The 17,721-nt window shown below is 35.2% G+C and overlaps 1 protein-coding gene across 2 annotated transcripts; it reads left to right on the top strand.

The window, feature by feature from the left end:
- The first annotated feature begins 1,023 nt into the window (after nucleotides 1-1,023).
- Nucleotides 1,024-8,074, top strand: LOC149209124 (uncharacterized). Of its 2 annotated transcripts, XM_089396295.1 has the most exons (5): nucleotides 1,024-1,620; nucleotides 6,612-6,663; nucleotides 7,090-7,187; nucleotides 7,320-7,502; nucleotides 7,610-8,074. In XM_089396295.1, the coding sequence occupies exons 1-5, from the start codon at nucleotides 1,065-1,067 to the stop codon at nucleotides 7,723-7,725; spliced, it is 1,005 nt and encodes a 334-aa protein (XP_089252421.1). In that variant the 5' UTR covers nucleotides 1,024-1,064; the 3' UTR covers nucleotides 7,726-8,074. The 2 variants fall into 2 exon arrangements, with proteins under 2 accessions (XP_089252421.1, XP_089252420.1); XM_089396294.1 differs by lacking the exons at nucleotides 6,612-6,663; nucleotides 7,090-7,187; nucleotides 7,320-7,502; nucleotides 7,610-8,074 and adding an exon at nucleotides 4,041-5,974 and having other exon boundaries at nucleotides 1,024-3,933.
- The last annotated feature ends 9,647 nt before the right edge of the window (nucleotides 8,075-17,721 follow it).

The following is a 17,721-nucleotide window of genomic DNA, read 5'->3' as shown; positions in this document are numbered from 1 at the left end:
TTTATGATTTTAGTTAAAATTATTTCATATTTTTTATTATATCATAAGTATAATACACACGGAAAAAGATTAAATAAATTTTTATTTTTATTTTTATTCAAATAAATTTAAAGTAAACTATAATTTAGTTTTAGCATATTAATTGTAAATTTAGCATATTTTAGCGTTTAACCATGAGAGAGAGTTAAAAAATAAATCGAGGACATGCATCGGAATTTTAGCGTTTAACCATGAGAGAGAATTAAAAAATAAATCGAAGCACATTAAAAGCGAGATTTTAAATAATTAAAAGCGTACTAAGCGGCATCTTCGCAAGAAATGATGTGGAAAATAATAAAAGCGTAATAACCCGAATTCTCGGGAAAATTGAAGTGGAAAATAATTAAAATATTAGAAAACGGAAATGAGGTGGAAACCATGAGGAATGTCGGAGGAAATTAAAAGCTTTGTAATCGGGATGGTCGGAGAAAACAATTAAAAACGTAATATGCGGGATGGTGGGAGAAAATAATAAAAGCGTAATAACCCGAATTCTCGGGAAAATAATTAAAATATTAGCAAGCGGAATGGTTGGAGGAAATGAGGTTGGAAACGATAAGGAATGTGGAAAAGAATTAAAAGCGTGGGAAGCGGGATGGTCCCAGAAAAAATAAAAAAAACGCAATAACCGGAATCGTCGGGAAAAAGTGCAAAGTAATTGGAGGGAATGAAGTGCAAATTGCTTCTGCGACGACGACACTTTCTGTTTTTCTTCGCCACTTTCTGTTTTTCATTGAAAATGTGGAAAATGATTCCCATTCGAGATAAATCGTAAAAATAATTGGGCAATTAAAAGCGCACTAAGCACGAATGTAGTTGGAAACCGGAATTCCACTAAGCACTAAGCACGACTACTTTTACTTTTCCACTTTCCTGGAAAATGAGTTTAGGTGCCCCCACTTTTGAGCGCACAGAGGATGTTTAGGTGCCCCCGCCTCTTTCCCTTTATAAATAGCTCTTACATCCAACTCCAAATCACCCCCATTGCCCCTCTCCCAATTGCCTCTCTCCCCACCACAACGATCATGCCGTCTCTCTCGTTTCATTTTCCACTTCCTTTGCTGCTTCTCCTCTTCTGCACTTTTTTCTTTTTCTCATCCGCTATGCACTCATTTCACGATGACCGGCAATCGCTGCTAGCTTTCAAGAAGCTCATAACCAGCGATCCTCATGACGCCATGGCCGATTGGAATGACACCAATATCCCCATCTCCAACTGGACTGGCGTCACCTGCAGTCGTCGTCATCCATACAGAGTGCTTGCCCTCAACCTCACCTCCATGGATCTCTACGGCCCCATCTCTCCTTTCATAGGCAATCTCTCCTTTCTCCGCTCCCTCGATCTTTCCGGAAATGTGCTCCATGGTCTTATCCCAACTCAATTGGGACGCCTCTCTCGTCTGAGAACTCTCCGGTTGAACTTCAATCAACTGGAAGGACATGTCCCAACTAAACTGAGCGGTTGCAAAAATTTGGTTTCGCTGCTGCTCTCCTTCAACAATCTCAGCGGAAATATTCCTCGGGAGTTGGGTTCCCTCACACATCTGCAGTACCTTGCGTTAGGAAGCAACAGACTCACAGGTAACATTCCTTCTTCCTTAGGAAACCTTTCAGCGTTGCTTAATTTGACACTTGAGATAAACAGTCTCACCGGCGCTATTCCGCCACAATTAGGTTTGCTCACAAGTCTTCAGATCCTTTACCTCCATACAAATGAATTGTCAGGGAGCATTCCCATTTCTTTGTCAAACATTTCTACTTTGATTCACTTGGAAATTGGCTCAAACGAACTCACTGGCACTATTCCGCCACAATTAGGTTTGCTCACAAGTCTTCAGAGCTTTTACCTCCATACAAATGAATTGTCAGGGAGCATTCCCATTTCTTTGTCAAACATTTCTATTTTGACTGTCTTGGAAATTAGCTTAAACAAACTCACTGGCACCATTCCACAAGAGTTGGGCCTTCTCACCAATTTGAATTATCTAATTTTATGGGGAAATCAATTGAGTGGAAACATACCAATTTCTATTGGAAATTGTTCTAACCTCAAAATGCTTAGTTTAGGTACCAACATGTTGAGTGGCAGTGTGCCATTAGAGTTAGGTAAGCTATCACTTCTTGAAAGGTTACATTTACCTGAGAATGATCTTGATAGTGGCACCACTACAACCATGCCTTTTCTTGTAGCTCTTACCAATTGTTCCCACCTACAAGAAATAAGCTTGAGGAACAATAAACTAAGTGGTGTCTTACCTTTTGACATAGGACACCTTTCTACCAATTTGTCTTTCTTGTCATTAGGAAACAATAGAATAAAAGGAAACATCCCTCCACATATTGGTAATCTTACAAGCCTCACCTATCTAAATTTAAGTAGAAACCTTTTGACTGGAAACATTCCACCATTAGGAAACCTTAAAATGATAGAAATATTGTGTTTAAGTAACAATAGATTAGAAGGAAACATCCCTGATGACTTTGAACAATTACAACACCTTGGGCTATTGGACATCAGTGAAAACAACCTCTCTGGAAGGATTCCCAATTCCCTTGCACCCCTTAAACAGCTAAGAAGAGTCCTCCTCCATCGCAACCAATTATCAGGAAGCATACCTACCAGCTTAGGAAGTTGTCTAAATTTAGAATTGCTTGACCTATCTCACAATATGCTCACTGGTAGCATACCACGAGAAATCGCCAAACTTTACAATTTACATTTCTATTTGAATTTGTCATGGAATTTATTAGAAGGCTCCTTGCCCTTAGAGATTGGTAAAATTTCAATGGCTCTAGCTATAGACATTTCTTCCAACCGATTGACTGGGGCAATTCCACCTACACTTGGAAGCTGCAGTGAACTACAATCATTGAATTTATCTCAAAATTCCTTCCAAGGCTCTATTCCAGATTCCTTTGAAAAATTACAAAGCCTCTTGAGCCTAGATCTCTCTTCCAACTCCTTATCAGGGACAATACCAATTACTCTTGAGAAGCTGAAAATGCTTCAATTTTTGAATTTGTCTTTCAACCGCCTCACAGGGGAGATTCCGAAAGGAGGGATTTTTGCAAATCAAACAAGTGCCATCTTTTTAATTGGAAATCCAGGTCTTTGTGGACAACACATATTCAATTTATCTGCATGTCCAACACCAAGAAGTCATTTTCCATTTGTGAAAAGAATATTACTGCCAATCATTGGAGCTCTTGTTTTTGTACTATGTTGTCTACTTTTGGTATACTTTTGGAAAGGAAATATACATATGGAAAACTTTGATTTCTCACAAGCTATTTTCCAAAGGTTAGTGCACCAAAGGATCTCATATCAAGAGCTTCACATAGCAACTAATGGGTTTTCCAATGCCAACTTGTTGGGAAAAGGAAATTATGGGTTAGTGTATAAAGGAATTTTGAGTGATGGTTCATTTGTTGCTGTTAAGGTTCTCCAGTTGCAAAATGAACAAGTTGAAAAGAGTTTTAAAGCAGAATGTAGTGTCTTGCAAAAGGTTCGACATAGAAATCTGGTGAGAGTCATAACTTCATGTTCCAACCTCCAATTCAAAGCTTTGGTGTTCGAGTTTATGCCTAAGGGAAGTTTAGAGAATCATTTGTATCCTGATAGAGATGATAACAATGGTGAAGATTTGTGTGAATTGAGGTTGAAAACACGATTAAACATTGCCATAGATGTGGCCCATGCCATGGAATATCTTCATCATGATTCTTTTGTGCAAGTAGTTCATTGTGATATAAAACCCAGCAATGTACTTTTGGATGAAGACATGTCAGGACATGTCACAGATTTTGGTATTGCAAGGCTAATTGGTGCAACCTCAAATGATTCACTTACATCATCACTTGCTTTGAAAGGATCAATGGGTTACATTGCCCCAGGTATGACTTTTAAAACAATACTTTCACTTGTCTTTTCTCAGTGATAATTTTGTAGTATATGGATTGGTTAAGTAAATTTTGATGATTTTTTTTTAATATTAATGCAGAGTATGGATTGGCTGTAACAATTTCCACAAAAGGAGATGTTTATAGCTTTGGTATTTTGTTACTAGAAATGCTTACTAGAAAGCGACCAACTAGTGACATGTTTGTTGGAGAGCTAAATTTGCACAAGTGGGTGAGCCTTGCATTTCCAAATAGAGTGAAGGAGGTAATTGATGAATTGTTTTTTGAAGAGGTGGATGAATATGAATTTGAAGAAAATAATATATACAATTGCCTCCTTTCTTTGCTACATGTTGGCTTGAGTTGTTCAAAAGATTCACCTGAAGAAAGACCAACCATGAGAGAAGTGGCAATGGTATTGGAGAGTATCACAAAGGATTTGATGGCAGCTTCAGTTCCTTCTCAAAGATTGAGACGAAGCATATCTAATTTGCTTAGCAATACAAATGAAGCAAGAAATGTTGCGATTGCCTCAAATGATCAAAGTTCTTCTACAATATAATTTGTGCAAAGTACAATACGCAATGATTTGAGTCTTGTTATTCCACTTACAATAACATTTTTTTATCGTAATTATGTGTTATCTATTTGTAATTATTCTTGACATGAAAATTATATGGCTTTACAATCGTACATTATGGAGATTGTAGATCTACATTTTGTTTCACTTGTTATCCATCTTTACAATAATACATTGTGGAAATTATAAATCTACATTTTGTTTCACTTGTTATCCATCTATAAGTCCAATATTTAGGCCGATAAATCTTATTTCGAATCAGTTTAATATTCCCTCTGGCATATAGTCTCTCTCACATCTGGCTATATATCTCTCTCCAAAACCTCCCTTTCCAAAACCGCATAGCTACATTTGTCGCTATATTTCTCTCTCCAAAACCGCAAAGCTACATTTCTGTTGCACGACCTGCTTCCGGTCTCTGCTGTGCACGACCTGCTGCCGTAACAATGCTTCCGGTTTCTGCTGTGCACGACCTGCTTTCACAACCTGCTGCCATAACAATGAACAAATGCTTTCGTCTGGCCTTACAACTCATCATCTACCCACTTAGGGTTGTGTCGACTATCAGTGCCCTGATAGCCGCATCTGCCAGGCACTTTCTTTTACAACAGATAATTTCTAATCACCTTACCTTGCAGAGCCTCGTTCTCACTGATTTTGATGCCCAGGGGGTTCTCTGTATGGGAAAAGATCAGTTACAGGAGCTTCACGATAAACCCCTTGCAGCTTCTGCTTCTTCAAACCAGACCCAGGTCCCTGCCCTCAACATGAAATTGTGGTACGCTCCTTATCTTGAGCTTCCCGGTGGCATGGCCCTGAAGGGCGCAACTCTCGTTGCGATTCGACCCAGTGACCAGCCGGTGTGAAAAGAAAGCGATGAATTTGTTGCCGGTGCTTTCGACGAGCCTTTCAAGACCACGGCTAGCCTTCTCGTCCGAAGACGAACTTATCTCCTTGAGATGAATTCCTTCCAAGGCTCCAGAAACTCTATGAGGGTTTTAACTGATATGAATAGGGTCTTATATGAAAAGGGTATGTGTTAAAGTTATTGTTATTTACCTGCTCATTCAAGAAAAACATCCTTGATGACCTATAATGTATCATCAGAAGGAGATCATGGATTTATGGAACTGTATAGATCGGAGATATACTGATTTTACTGATACCAAGAATCGAAACTAAAGATCAAGGTGAACCGAGTATTTGGCAGCTGGTGGATTTTGGAAGTCAGCGTCTCATACATTACAAATAATTACAAAAATATGATGGTACATCTCATGAAACAAGGTTCTGTGTTCAACTCGTTTCGAGTTCGCAATGTTAAGCACTATGTATGGACATCCTCTTTAGCATCGGATGGCTCTCTTAACAATAGCTTTCAGAAATCTAGAGCGTGTTGTAATCTGAAACATTAAAAAAAATTGTGTTGTAATTCCAGTTAAAATTTTGTTTTCTTGTTTGAATTGCTGAGGTTTAAGAATGACGTTTCCATCGGTGTTCAAAGGCTTGTCTTTTTTACCTTTAGGTTGAGTTTTTGCAATTAAATGAGATCAGTTATCTTTCTGAAGTTAATGTGATGTTTACTTCGAAATATTTCACTAATGTTTTGGAAATTATCTTATATCATCTTAAGGTGTGAGCTGCTAGGCCTTGTTCCTAGAGAAATTGAGTCGTGGCTATTGTTACAAGGTTCTAATCCACTGCTAAACTTAATGGGCATGTAATTGCATAATGAGATCAGTTATCTTTCTGAAGTTAATGTGATTTTTGCCTTTGATATAATTACTTTAATGTTCTGGAAAATTATTATCTTATATCATCTTAAGTGTAAGCTGTTAGGCCTTGTTCCCAGGGAAAATGAGTCCTGTGGTTGTTGTTACAAGGTTAATCCCCTGCTAAACATAACAGGCATGTGACAATGGCGTTTTTGATCTTTGTTCAAGTGATTGTACTTCTCACCTTCATATTTAGTTTCTGCCATTAAAATGAGATCAGTTATCTTTCTGAAGTTAATGTGGTGTTTGCATTGATATATTTCACGTAGATTATGTTAAATCATCTTGAAGTGTGAAATGCCAGACCTTGTTTCCAGGGAAAATGAGTCATGTGGTTACTGACACAAGGTTAATTCCCAGCGAAACATAGTAAGTATGCCACAGTACATCTTCGATTTTTGTTTAAGTGATTGTCTTTCTCACCTTTAGGTTTAGTTTCTGCAATTAAGATGAGATCAGTTATCTTTCTGAAGTTAAAGTGATGTTTGCTTTGATATATTATGTTATATCATCCAAAGGTGTGAGATGCTAGTCCTTGTTCCCAGGAAATGAGTGTGAGGTGCTAGGCCTTGTTCCCAGGAAATGAGTCCCGTGGTTACTGTCAAAAGGTTAATTACAAGGAAATGAGTGTGAGGTGCTAGGACTTGTTCCCAGGAAATGAGTCTCGTGGTTACTGTCAAAGGGTTAATTTCTGCCGTTAAAATGAGATCAATTATCTTTCTGAAGTTAATGTGGTGTTTGCATTGATATATTTCATTAAGCTTTCCTGTATATTTTTTCATTAAAAATTTGCAGCAAGGAAGCAGCAAAGGAGGCCATCTACTACTCATACACCAGAGGCGTGAATGGTTTTTCTGCTCCTCTTGAAGAAGAACATGCTTTTTCTCTCGCAAGTGAATTACTCACCTTTAATGCTAATTTTCACTCTTTCACATTGAATGAATGCGAAGCTCGTAGATACATAGAATTTTCGATAGTTTTTCTTACTGAATTTGGTGTCGCTATTGTTGGGTGTTGTTATTCAGAACACCCTCAGGTATTATCTGTATTTCCTAACCGAGCAAGAAGTCTACACACAACTCGTTCATGGGGATTCCTTGGCTTAGAAGTAGGAGCTGGAAAATCTGAGAATGTACAAGTTTCTCCGAGATCGCTATGGAGAAAGGGGCAATTCGGAAAGGATGTTATTATTGCTCACCTGGATACAGGTAGCAACCCACCCCAGTAGCCTTGAAAATAGTTCTCTGTGTGTTCCTTTAGGTGAGTTCATTTTATATGTTATTTGATTCTGATACTAATTTTCTTCTGCATTCAGGGGTATGGCCAGAATCTGCAAGTTTTGATGACACAGATATAGGGCCTATTCCTTCTCGATGGAAGGGGTTCTGCCAAAAGGGAACAAAATTCGGTCCAGAACACTGCAACAGGTGAGCTGATGAGGGGTCAGAGTAGCCTTCAGTTTGTTAAATGATATTTTCATATCGGATAACATTCAATTAAGATATTTAGCTCAAAGTTTTTCTTGCTGGTGATAAAGGATTCTATCTATATCCATCTAGAGACTCAGATATGAAGTTTATTTTTATTCTATCTATATCCATCTAGAGACTGAGATATGAAGTTTGTTTTTATGTAATTAAATTGTAGATTCTCCGATAATATGATAGACATTAATGAAGTCAATATGATAGACATTAATGAAGTCAAACAGTTAGACTTTTCTCATTTACATCAAATTTCAAGAATATTTTGGTATCTACAATTTAAATAAGGATAACCTTTTTAGGTTAAACACAAGGCCAGAGAAGATGAAGAATTTCAAATTCTTTATAAAAGATTACAGTTTCCCAGAAGTATGTTTGAGTTTTGTATTCTTTTGGAGTAGTATGGTTTGTAAGTGTTTATTGATGGCCAGTTTTAAGCACTTAGGCCAGAAATCCTGGAACAGTAAGGGGTAGATCTTTGCAAATATGTTATATTTAAAGTAACATGTTTTTGAGGTAAGTAAAGTTGGAGTAATTGTCACACTCACTTCATTGGGAATAGATCACATGATTCTAAGATCCACTTTGGGATCATGAGATTAATTTCCCACTTAAAAACATGAGATTAATTGCCTTGAAAACATTCATGGCTCGCCCTGAAAACCCCATAACACCCATATTTTGCAAAGTTCACAGCATAAACCTGTGATCCCAACACATCAATAACAACCACCTTGGAACATGGGACTAACCACTCACTCAAAGTAATGGTAAAGGTTTAGAAATTTATTAAAGCCTGCTGGTAAACCCCAATAATCAATGCCCTGGAACATGAGACTAACCACTCATTCAAGATAATGATAAGGGTTTAAAAATTTACTAAAAATTGCAGGTAAACCCAACATTCAGTGCACTGAAAAGACAAACCCCTGACACCCATTTTTTTCAAAAAAGTTCACAACTCAATCATGTCACTTCAACAAATATCTATCAATTTTCCAATAAATTTGACCCAAAAAATATGCCAAAAAATACCTCAAAACATATAACAGTTACACTACGACCGGCTTATTGGTGCTCTCTAACCTCTTCTCTAGTTAAGTATTGAAGAGCGCTGAATTCATATTATGAAATTCGATTTACCAGTATTCCCATAAGGCCTAAGGGTGGAAATTAATCCCTGGAACATGGAACCGCTAAATAGGCCGAGAGGCTTATACATATTTCATTATGTTTATGTTGCATGTTTTTTGGAAAGCATTGTCAGATTTAACGGTTTATTGATTATCAGGATAATTGTGAGTGCTGTAGAGGTATCTTTTCATACAAAATTTCAAGAGGGAAATAAAGCATATTGACATTTTCTCTTTGTTTCGGTCCATAAAATCGAAAATTTAATATCTAATTGTTTTCCCAATCAAGGGCATTGAAATCAATAAATTGGATCCCTTGCAGTTTGCTAGAAAAATCATTCTGTTACTCTCTGTGTTTTTGTTTGAGGCCAGGGACGAAGCCTAGCCCAGTTCCAATTACCAAAGGGAAAGTTGTATCCACTAGTATCATCAGCAAGATTGACAGCCCCACATGTGAATACGACAGCTAGGTATGATGCTACATACTACTACCCAATTACCAAAGAAAAAACTTGGACAGGAATAGTATTTCAATCCATCAAAGTCACACTTCTTTGTCATATTGTGTTTTAACAGTTTTGATCACTAATATTTTAAGACAATTTTGTTTCCCAGGATTATTAGATCCCCGCAAAGTTAAAAGAGAAATTCAATAATTCCAATTTAATAATTTTATCGGCCTTTCTTTGTACCTTTTGGGACAATTGCTAGTACATCCACGAAGTAATCTCTCCAATAATAATTACTACCAAGAAATTATTGCATGTTTTTTACACTTATAAGTGAAAATATTGTTATTTAATTTTAACATAACATATAAAAATGATTTCTAACCTAATGAAATGTTTGTGTATTTGTTTTAGATCCTAACTTATTATTTTACATTGTTTAATAAATGTTATAAGTTGAATTACTAGTTTAGTTCTGAATTTGAATTGGTTGTACTCTTCAAGCATACCATATTGGTCTGCAACTAATGAAACATAAAGATAAATGTTGCGAACCTATCACCTACTAAGCAATTTCTAGTCATATTTAACATCTTGCATATTTTCCCATCTTAAAGAGATGTCCCTATCCTCTTGACCTTTTTATGTCCTTAATGAAAGGTACCTTCTAAAGCTCTCTACATTTTTGAATAATCACTCTAGGATATATCATAGATCCCAATGAAAACTTGGAATTGTTATTACTATTATTGTTAAAGGGAGGCATTTTATGAAAATGAAGGTTTTAGGCTAAGTGGTCATACTAGCATTAAATAGGCACAACATTTTCTCAATATTGTATAAAGGTATGATTATTTCAAAATAAGAAGTCACATTGAAGCTATTTTCCATTCCTCATATTTCTTAATGGCATGCTTGTTTCCCATGTTGGTGATACTTTTATATTAATTTGATAAAAATGATTCACATACATGGATACTTCATATCTTAAGATTGCTATGTCAAAGATAATTTTACAAAGATATTTGTTCTTAACATGGATTTGGTTGTCATCCTTCTTTTTTCCAAAGAAAATATAAAGGACAAAATTTCTACATGAGTGCAATTTTAAATGTTTAAAACATAACTTAGCATGACATTTATATTTGTAATTTAAGCATTAAAATATAATGATTTTTCATACGAATAGAACTTAGCCAATACATTTATAATGAAGGGAAAAATTCATGCAATATTTTATACCCAATGTCTACAATTGCAATAGTCATTTACCTTGAAAATTTTGACCATGTACAATTATTAAATCTGCATAGTAGTTTTAGAAGATTCATTTCTCCTAAATATTTCTATATACCTTACAACTACAACTTATAATGCATTCATGGATGGATACACTTTTATTTTCATAGCCAATGCATAGTACTTAATAATATTGGGTGCCTATTCCTTAGGGTATATGTTACTATTGGTTTTGGTTCTTTGATCGTTGTAAGAGGATTTTTAATAATATGGAGTGATACTCCATGCAAGCCTAATGTCCTCTCACCTTGGGAGGATATGAAAATATAAATCCACATCTTTCATTTCCACTACCATTATTTAGTTTATAACTAGCAGTCTAATTTGTTTTTGACAACGGACTCTTGAATTTTCCCCTAACCCCTTTCAATGAATGGTGTCTACACACTATTTTGTAATGCAATTATGCTTTTGGACTACTAAGATATGATGCGTTTACCTCAACAATTTTCATTCTTGGTTTTCACAATGGGGAATAAATCTCTACACTCATGTCACTAGCTCCACTCGAAGGATTGACATCCTTAATTATGGCATTGGAATGCCACTCTTAGATGATAGCATTTTTTTGTAACCTGTGGATCTCTTTGTTGTTCCTTTTTCTTGTTGTCAAAGAGGTTGGTGTATTTTTAAACACTAATTCATTTGGTCTATTGTCAATTTGAATAGAATATGTCTCTTATTTGTCATCATTATTACTCCCAACATCCTTATCACTATTCTCCTTTTTCAAACCCCTACATCTACTAGATTGTTCATCCACATGGCTAGAAATTTGAGTAACTCCAAATCATCTTCTCGTTGTCTAAAGTCCTTATGTTGGATCAGAGGACATTATAACAAGGGAACCTAATGATGATATAATTGTGCTATGTTGATATATTAGGAGTTTCCTTAGTCACTAATTTGTTCATGCTATCACCTTTTAAACATAATTTTTTTTGTCCTTAACAAGCTTTCCTAGTTGTTGACAAGATTAAACCATTACAGAAAGAGGACATTTTCATGATAAGTAATTGATTGTTCTCAAGGATGAAGAGGACATTATAACAAGGGAACCTAATGATGATATACTTGTGCTATGTTGATATATTAGGAGTTTCCTTAGTCACTAATTTGTTCATGCTATCACCTTTTAAAACATAATTTTTTTTGTCCTTAACAAGCTTTCCTAGTTGTTGACAAGATTAAACCATTACAGAAAGAGGACATTTTCATGATAAGTTATTGATTGTTCTCAAGAATGAGCTGGTTTATTTCCTTATTGATCATCCCAGGGTCACACTACAATTCCTTACTAGATGTTCCTTCCTTTAACTTGGGCATAAAATCAATATCATAGAATGATTTTTTATCTTTCTTTGTTAAAAGGTCATATTAAGCACCAAATGCCAACTCCCTATTATTATCAATTGAAATGTCATATGCTAAATCTTAAGGTTCTACATAATCTTTACATGGGAACATGTAGTTTCATTTTTGAGAAAGGGATATAAACTTACCACATGCATCTCTATGGTGAACACATTCCAATTAATATGAATAGTTTTGCACAAATATAACATGACTGAGTTTTATTATGGATGTGACTTTTTCATTTCTCCCTTGTATCACTAGGGCACAAGTGGGAGGCTTACTTTAAATGATTTCCTCTAATTAATCTAGAAACAAAATATGACCACCCATGTCTTATATTGAAAAACCAACAACATAATCCTAAGGAAAAGCCATACTTGATTCTTGTTATAACGAAATGAACTACACATCTATGGTTGTTAACCACTCTCTATTGAGAAAGGAGGATATAATTATAAATAGTAAGACTTAAGCTTAACCCACTTACAAATATTGAAAAGGGACACAATTCACATAATGTTGTGGCACTTATTGCCTTGGAAAATACATAATTTCATGTATTTGTTACTTCTATTCCACTTGAATATCTATTTAAGATGCAATTTATAATGGATTAGTTCGTGATATAATGCCAAACAAAAAATATATATTTGGATGAGAGAATGCATATTATCTTTTTGATAGAGCATTATTATCACTAAAATGGATAGATATTTACTTCAACATTAATATAACATAACATAGATTTGTAACACACCCAACCCCTAAAGTCACCTTGAGGAGGTGTGGTTATAAATTTTTTGCTTCCTTTACTAAATTCAAACCCCATTTCTAAGGCAATCATTGTATTATACTCATCAAGAGATTTCATTGATGTAAATTCTATCTCATTCTAAGCTTAGAGCAATGGAATATGGCCACTCGAATATTTTGTACTAGTGTCATGTGAACATGATTGCATCGGTAACATGTGGCAGATGAAATGGCACCCTAAGTCCACTTGTCACTTTAGGGTGGTTCCTTATCAGTACCAGGGTCAACTAGCCTTAGTGTATCATCCATTGACTTTAGTTAACTTACTTTATTCATACTTGAATGAATAAAATTATGAATTAATTTATTTAACTATTAATAATATGTACATATTATCATGACATTATAAATATACAATACATCATGTTTATATTTCTAACATATAAAATTATATGTGAACCCACACGCATTCCTTTTTAACTATTCAACAACACATACCTTGATGCTACCTCAAATGGAATTGCCACATGGTGTGCTTTGATGTCTTTAGAAACGATTAATGGTCAAAAGGGTGTATTGGATTTATTTTTAGGGTGGATAGGGGTTAATTCTGTCAAGGATTCTAATGGAGGGGTTTGTGAAAATACTATTCACTAGGTATGTGGCACCTCTCCATTGTTGTTGAGCTTCGTTTGGATTGGGAAAAATAACCCGCCCATTGATTTTATACCACCAATCAATGTCTAGTTGAATTTCCTTTGTGCTTCCACATGATTACACCATTCCCAGTTTCCCGTGTCAAATCAACATCCATGTTGGAATGCATGACCTAGATCATATTCACTTCAAATATTCCATGTGAAAATTGGGTTTAGCCTTTGGTGCAATGGGCATACATTTGGGAAATTATTTTAGCATACCTCTAGCATACAAATTTGGAACATGCCCTTGCATAATCATCACAATTTGGCTTGTGCCCTTGCATAACCATCACATCTTAGAAAACACATGTTGCCACATATGGTGGTGCATATGTATTTCTATATCATATTTTATATAGCTTGCAAATGATTGGGGCCCTTGCGTTATCAATGCAATTGGGACAATATTAGAGATGTCAACCATGCTGAAGAAATTAATTTCTAGGCACAATAAATTGAATATAAGGAAATGGCAAAGGCCATAAAATCATAGCTTGACACATATTATAAATGCCTTACTAAATTTTATAATTGAGTTCATTTGACTATAATTAACTCTTTAAATATTTTAGTGTTTTACACTTGAGTTCATTTGATTATAATTAACTCTTTAAATTGTTTAGTGTTTTCTCAAGTTGATATTTGGAAGCTTCCCCTAGCATGTACAATCTACAACCTATAACATGGAAAATTTCATAGCATGTAGAGTTTACATATAGAGTAAATTTAGATGTTCTCTTTTTCATCAAGTCTATTGTATTTTGGAATTATAATCACCATTTTTTTTTTCATTATTAAAACCTTTTGTGCATGTAAGAAAAAAATATTCAAGTAAAGTTTTAATGGGCCTTTAAAGGCATGTAATTTATATAATTTAAATTTTCATATTTCATAATAATGTCTAGCCCTCATCAAGAAATTCTAATTGAGGCCATAAGGGCAGTAAACCTAAGGATATAAAGGCTTTATAGAAACCTATTACTCAACTAGATTTTGGCAATATAATGCTTTAACCACCCATTACACATTTAGAGGAAAAAGGCTAGACGAAGGCCTATTTTTTGTTAGGAACATAATGAATATAAAATCTCTTGTGAGTTGAAAATAGAATGCCCACATATATCCTTCTAGACTTGTGACAACTCAAGGAAGCTCTTACACTTACCCATGGCCTTGAGTGAGACCTTTCATTCAACTTAATTTTTTTAAATTGGGCCTTCAAAATCACATTATAAATTAGGTGAGAATGTCCATAATTATGCCATGTTTTTTAATAATTTACAATTTCAATGCCTTCAATTCTTAACTAAAACTTTAAACCATTTTTTTCTTTCCTCAAAGAATACAAAAACTCCAAAATTTCTATTACAGAGACCTCAAATACTTGTTAATGCAGAAAAGGGACCATGAACCCAAGGTTGATCCCCTGTATTAGAGTTTTTTTGGAATCATCCATTCCTTAATGAAAGTTATAGCTTCTTAACCTAATATGTTTTGTGAAGACTTAATCAACTTAGTCTTCATTAGAAATACAATGTATTCCTCCTTGGAGTTGGGTTAATGATACAATTCAAAGCAGGTTTTCCATTATCAAATTGATCTGGAACTCCCTTGATTGACTAAGATATTCTATTATGAGACCTACTAATTGTATCTTCTCTGTTGATTCAACTCTGATTACTGCTCAAGATGTTTACGGTGTAGACAACTCTACCGTCTCAACATACATACATACATACATAAATACAATAAACCTATTATTAAAGGAAACAAGTGGACAAGACACCATAGTAATCTCTATCCATACTTTCACCAATTTAACTTACAGTCATACCACCAAGGAAATCAAAGAATTAAAATTTTTACAAGTCCTATGCTAATGATAAAATGTATGAAACCTCCATAACCATGCATCACAAGGATTCAATAGTAAATTGAATAGGAAATTATTTAGGATTACATATAATCACATATAGGAATTCATGATCATGCCATATTTTCCATATTTGCAAATTAAACATAATTTACTTACTTGATTTAAATAAAAGGTTTCTTACAATTTTAATGAAGGGTGAGCCATTTTCCGCCCATCAGTAGGCTAAATTGTGCACAAATTTATCTTACAACTGGCCATCCCCTAGCTTGACCAAATATTGTCAGAGGAAATTTATTTCAATCACATAAAGTGTAATAATTAAGGCCACTCTCCTTCATAACCAAAAAATAAAAAAAGTTTCCCTTCAACCCTTCCAAGCCAAGAGATTGCCCAAAGCTATGGGTAGTTTCTCAAATAGCTTGCATAGCACAAGGGATCTCCTTCACTAACCTAATAGTCCCTTAGTTACCTCTCCTCCTAGTGCTTTTGTGCTTTTCCTAGCAAGACCAAAAACTGAAACTCTTTCTTGCAACTTAGTGTTAGGATGCTTGTGCTTGATTTTCTCAATCCAAAAATGGATCTAAAACACTATTAAGCCCTACAAAAACTCCATGTTAACCCTAAAATATATTTTTAAGCCCTATATATTTGGTTATTACATTTATATAGTTATATTGTTAGGTATGCCAAAACCTTTCTGTTGGCATTATGACACAGGTTTGGCACTATGACACAGGTGTTGTCCTTGATGGCAACTCACTCAAATGACATATCACAGTTCAAGCTCTCAGAATGAACGAAAAAGAGATATATGCATGTTCCTCTTAACCAAATCACGTATACACGTGGGATCACCGATCAAAAGGTGCGTATACGTATGCACACACCTTCCTGCAAGGAAAAGCGCGTACATGTGGGAAGACTTATTTTTTGGGTCCATGGTATTTAGTCCTTGGTATTTGAACCTATGGTTTTGGACCATGGTATCTCATCCGAAGTGTTAAACCCAGGTATTGGGTCCATGGTATTGATTTTCTATGTTTTTGGACCATGGTATTGAGTAAAGCCTAAGACTATAAAAAGGGAAGGAGATCATTAGGCAAATGCATTCACTCAAGCATTGAATATCTTATGAAGAGCAAGATCTAGAATTGGGTTATGGTGCATAGCTGGATCTGAACCAAGGAGGAACCTGAGCGCTAGAAGAAGGATAAGTTCTATTGATGGGTCAAGATCTTAAGGCTTGAATAGTAATATCTATATGTGATTTTGATCTGTTATATTTGGCGCATGACTTGATCTATAAATCTGATAATCTAGGTATAACTAATGTCTGAATAAGTGAAAAGGGTAAATTATCTTTTATAGATCTGTACGCAGGTTCGGCACAGCAAAGGCACGTATACACGCTGGTTTAGTAAGTCAAAACAATGTATACGTTGGTTGGCCTTAATACAGAAGTGTATGCACGCAGGTTCTACATATTGAAGTAGCGTACGTCTCATGAAATATGTTTTAGCTACTTCTATTTATTGCTGTAGTGTTCTGGGTTCAGGATTGGTTTCTGGTTACTGTTAATTTATTTTGGTTACAACATTCAGAGAAGTAATTGTTTGATTCAGTTTTGATTGAAGCAAAGGAGATTGGTTTCTGGTTACTGTTAATTTATTTTGGTTACAACATTCGAAGAAGTAATTGTTTGATTGAAGCAAAGGAGATTGGTTGATGCAGATGTATTTGATGTTTGATTATTGTTATTGATGGATCCAGTATGAAAATTTATGAAACGTGGTCCCTGGAAGAAAAGAGAAGGTTGTAGCCTTCTGTAGGTCAGCACCTACGTACTAGTACATCAGCTAGTACAAGAGCTAAGGGGGTTGTAGCTCCCTTCCAGGAGAAGCTGGAGAACGAGAGAAGGTTGTAGCCTTCTGCAGGTAGAAGCTTGCATACTGGTATAAGACTGCACCAGTACAGAAATATTGTAAAAAGAAGTTTCTTTTTAAAGGAAGATAGAGACGAATTGCAGCAGGTGGTTTTCACCCACATTGGGTTTCCACCTTATATCTTGTGTCCATGTGTGTGATGATCTGTTCTGTTTTACTACACCTGTTTATTGTTCTTATGGTTAGTGAAGTTCTGATGCACTGATTAAGGATCAACATTTAATGAATCATAAGTTTACTGATATATGCTGGTTGCTTTAGACATAGTAACGTATATACACAGTTTTCCATATCTAAAGTAGCGTATACAAATTTGATTCTGAAATGAAAAATAATTGATTTGATAATACTGATTCACCCCTGCCCCCCTCTCAGTATTATTTCCAACAATTGGTATCAGAGCAGGTCATTCAGAAGAAGCTTGATCACTTGA

Source organism: Pinus tabuliformis, chromosome 1_2 (assembly GCF_031772625.1).
Source record: "Pinus tabuliformis cultivar Carrire ecotype Pingquan chromosome 1_2, CPIR1, whole genome shotgun sequence".
NCBI lineage: Eukaryota > Viridiplantae > Streptophyta > Pinopsida > Pinales > Pinaceae > Pinus > Pinus tabuliformis.
The sequence above is the reverse complement of the archived record's forward strand: the minus strand, read 5'-3'. Positions and strand labels throughout refer to the sequence as shown.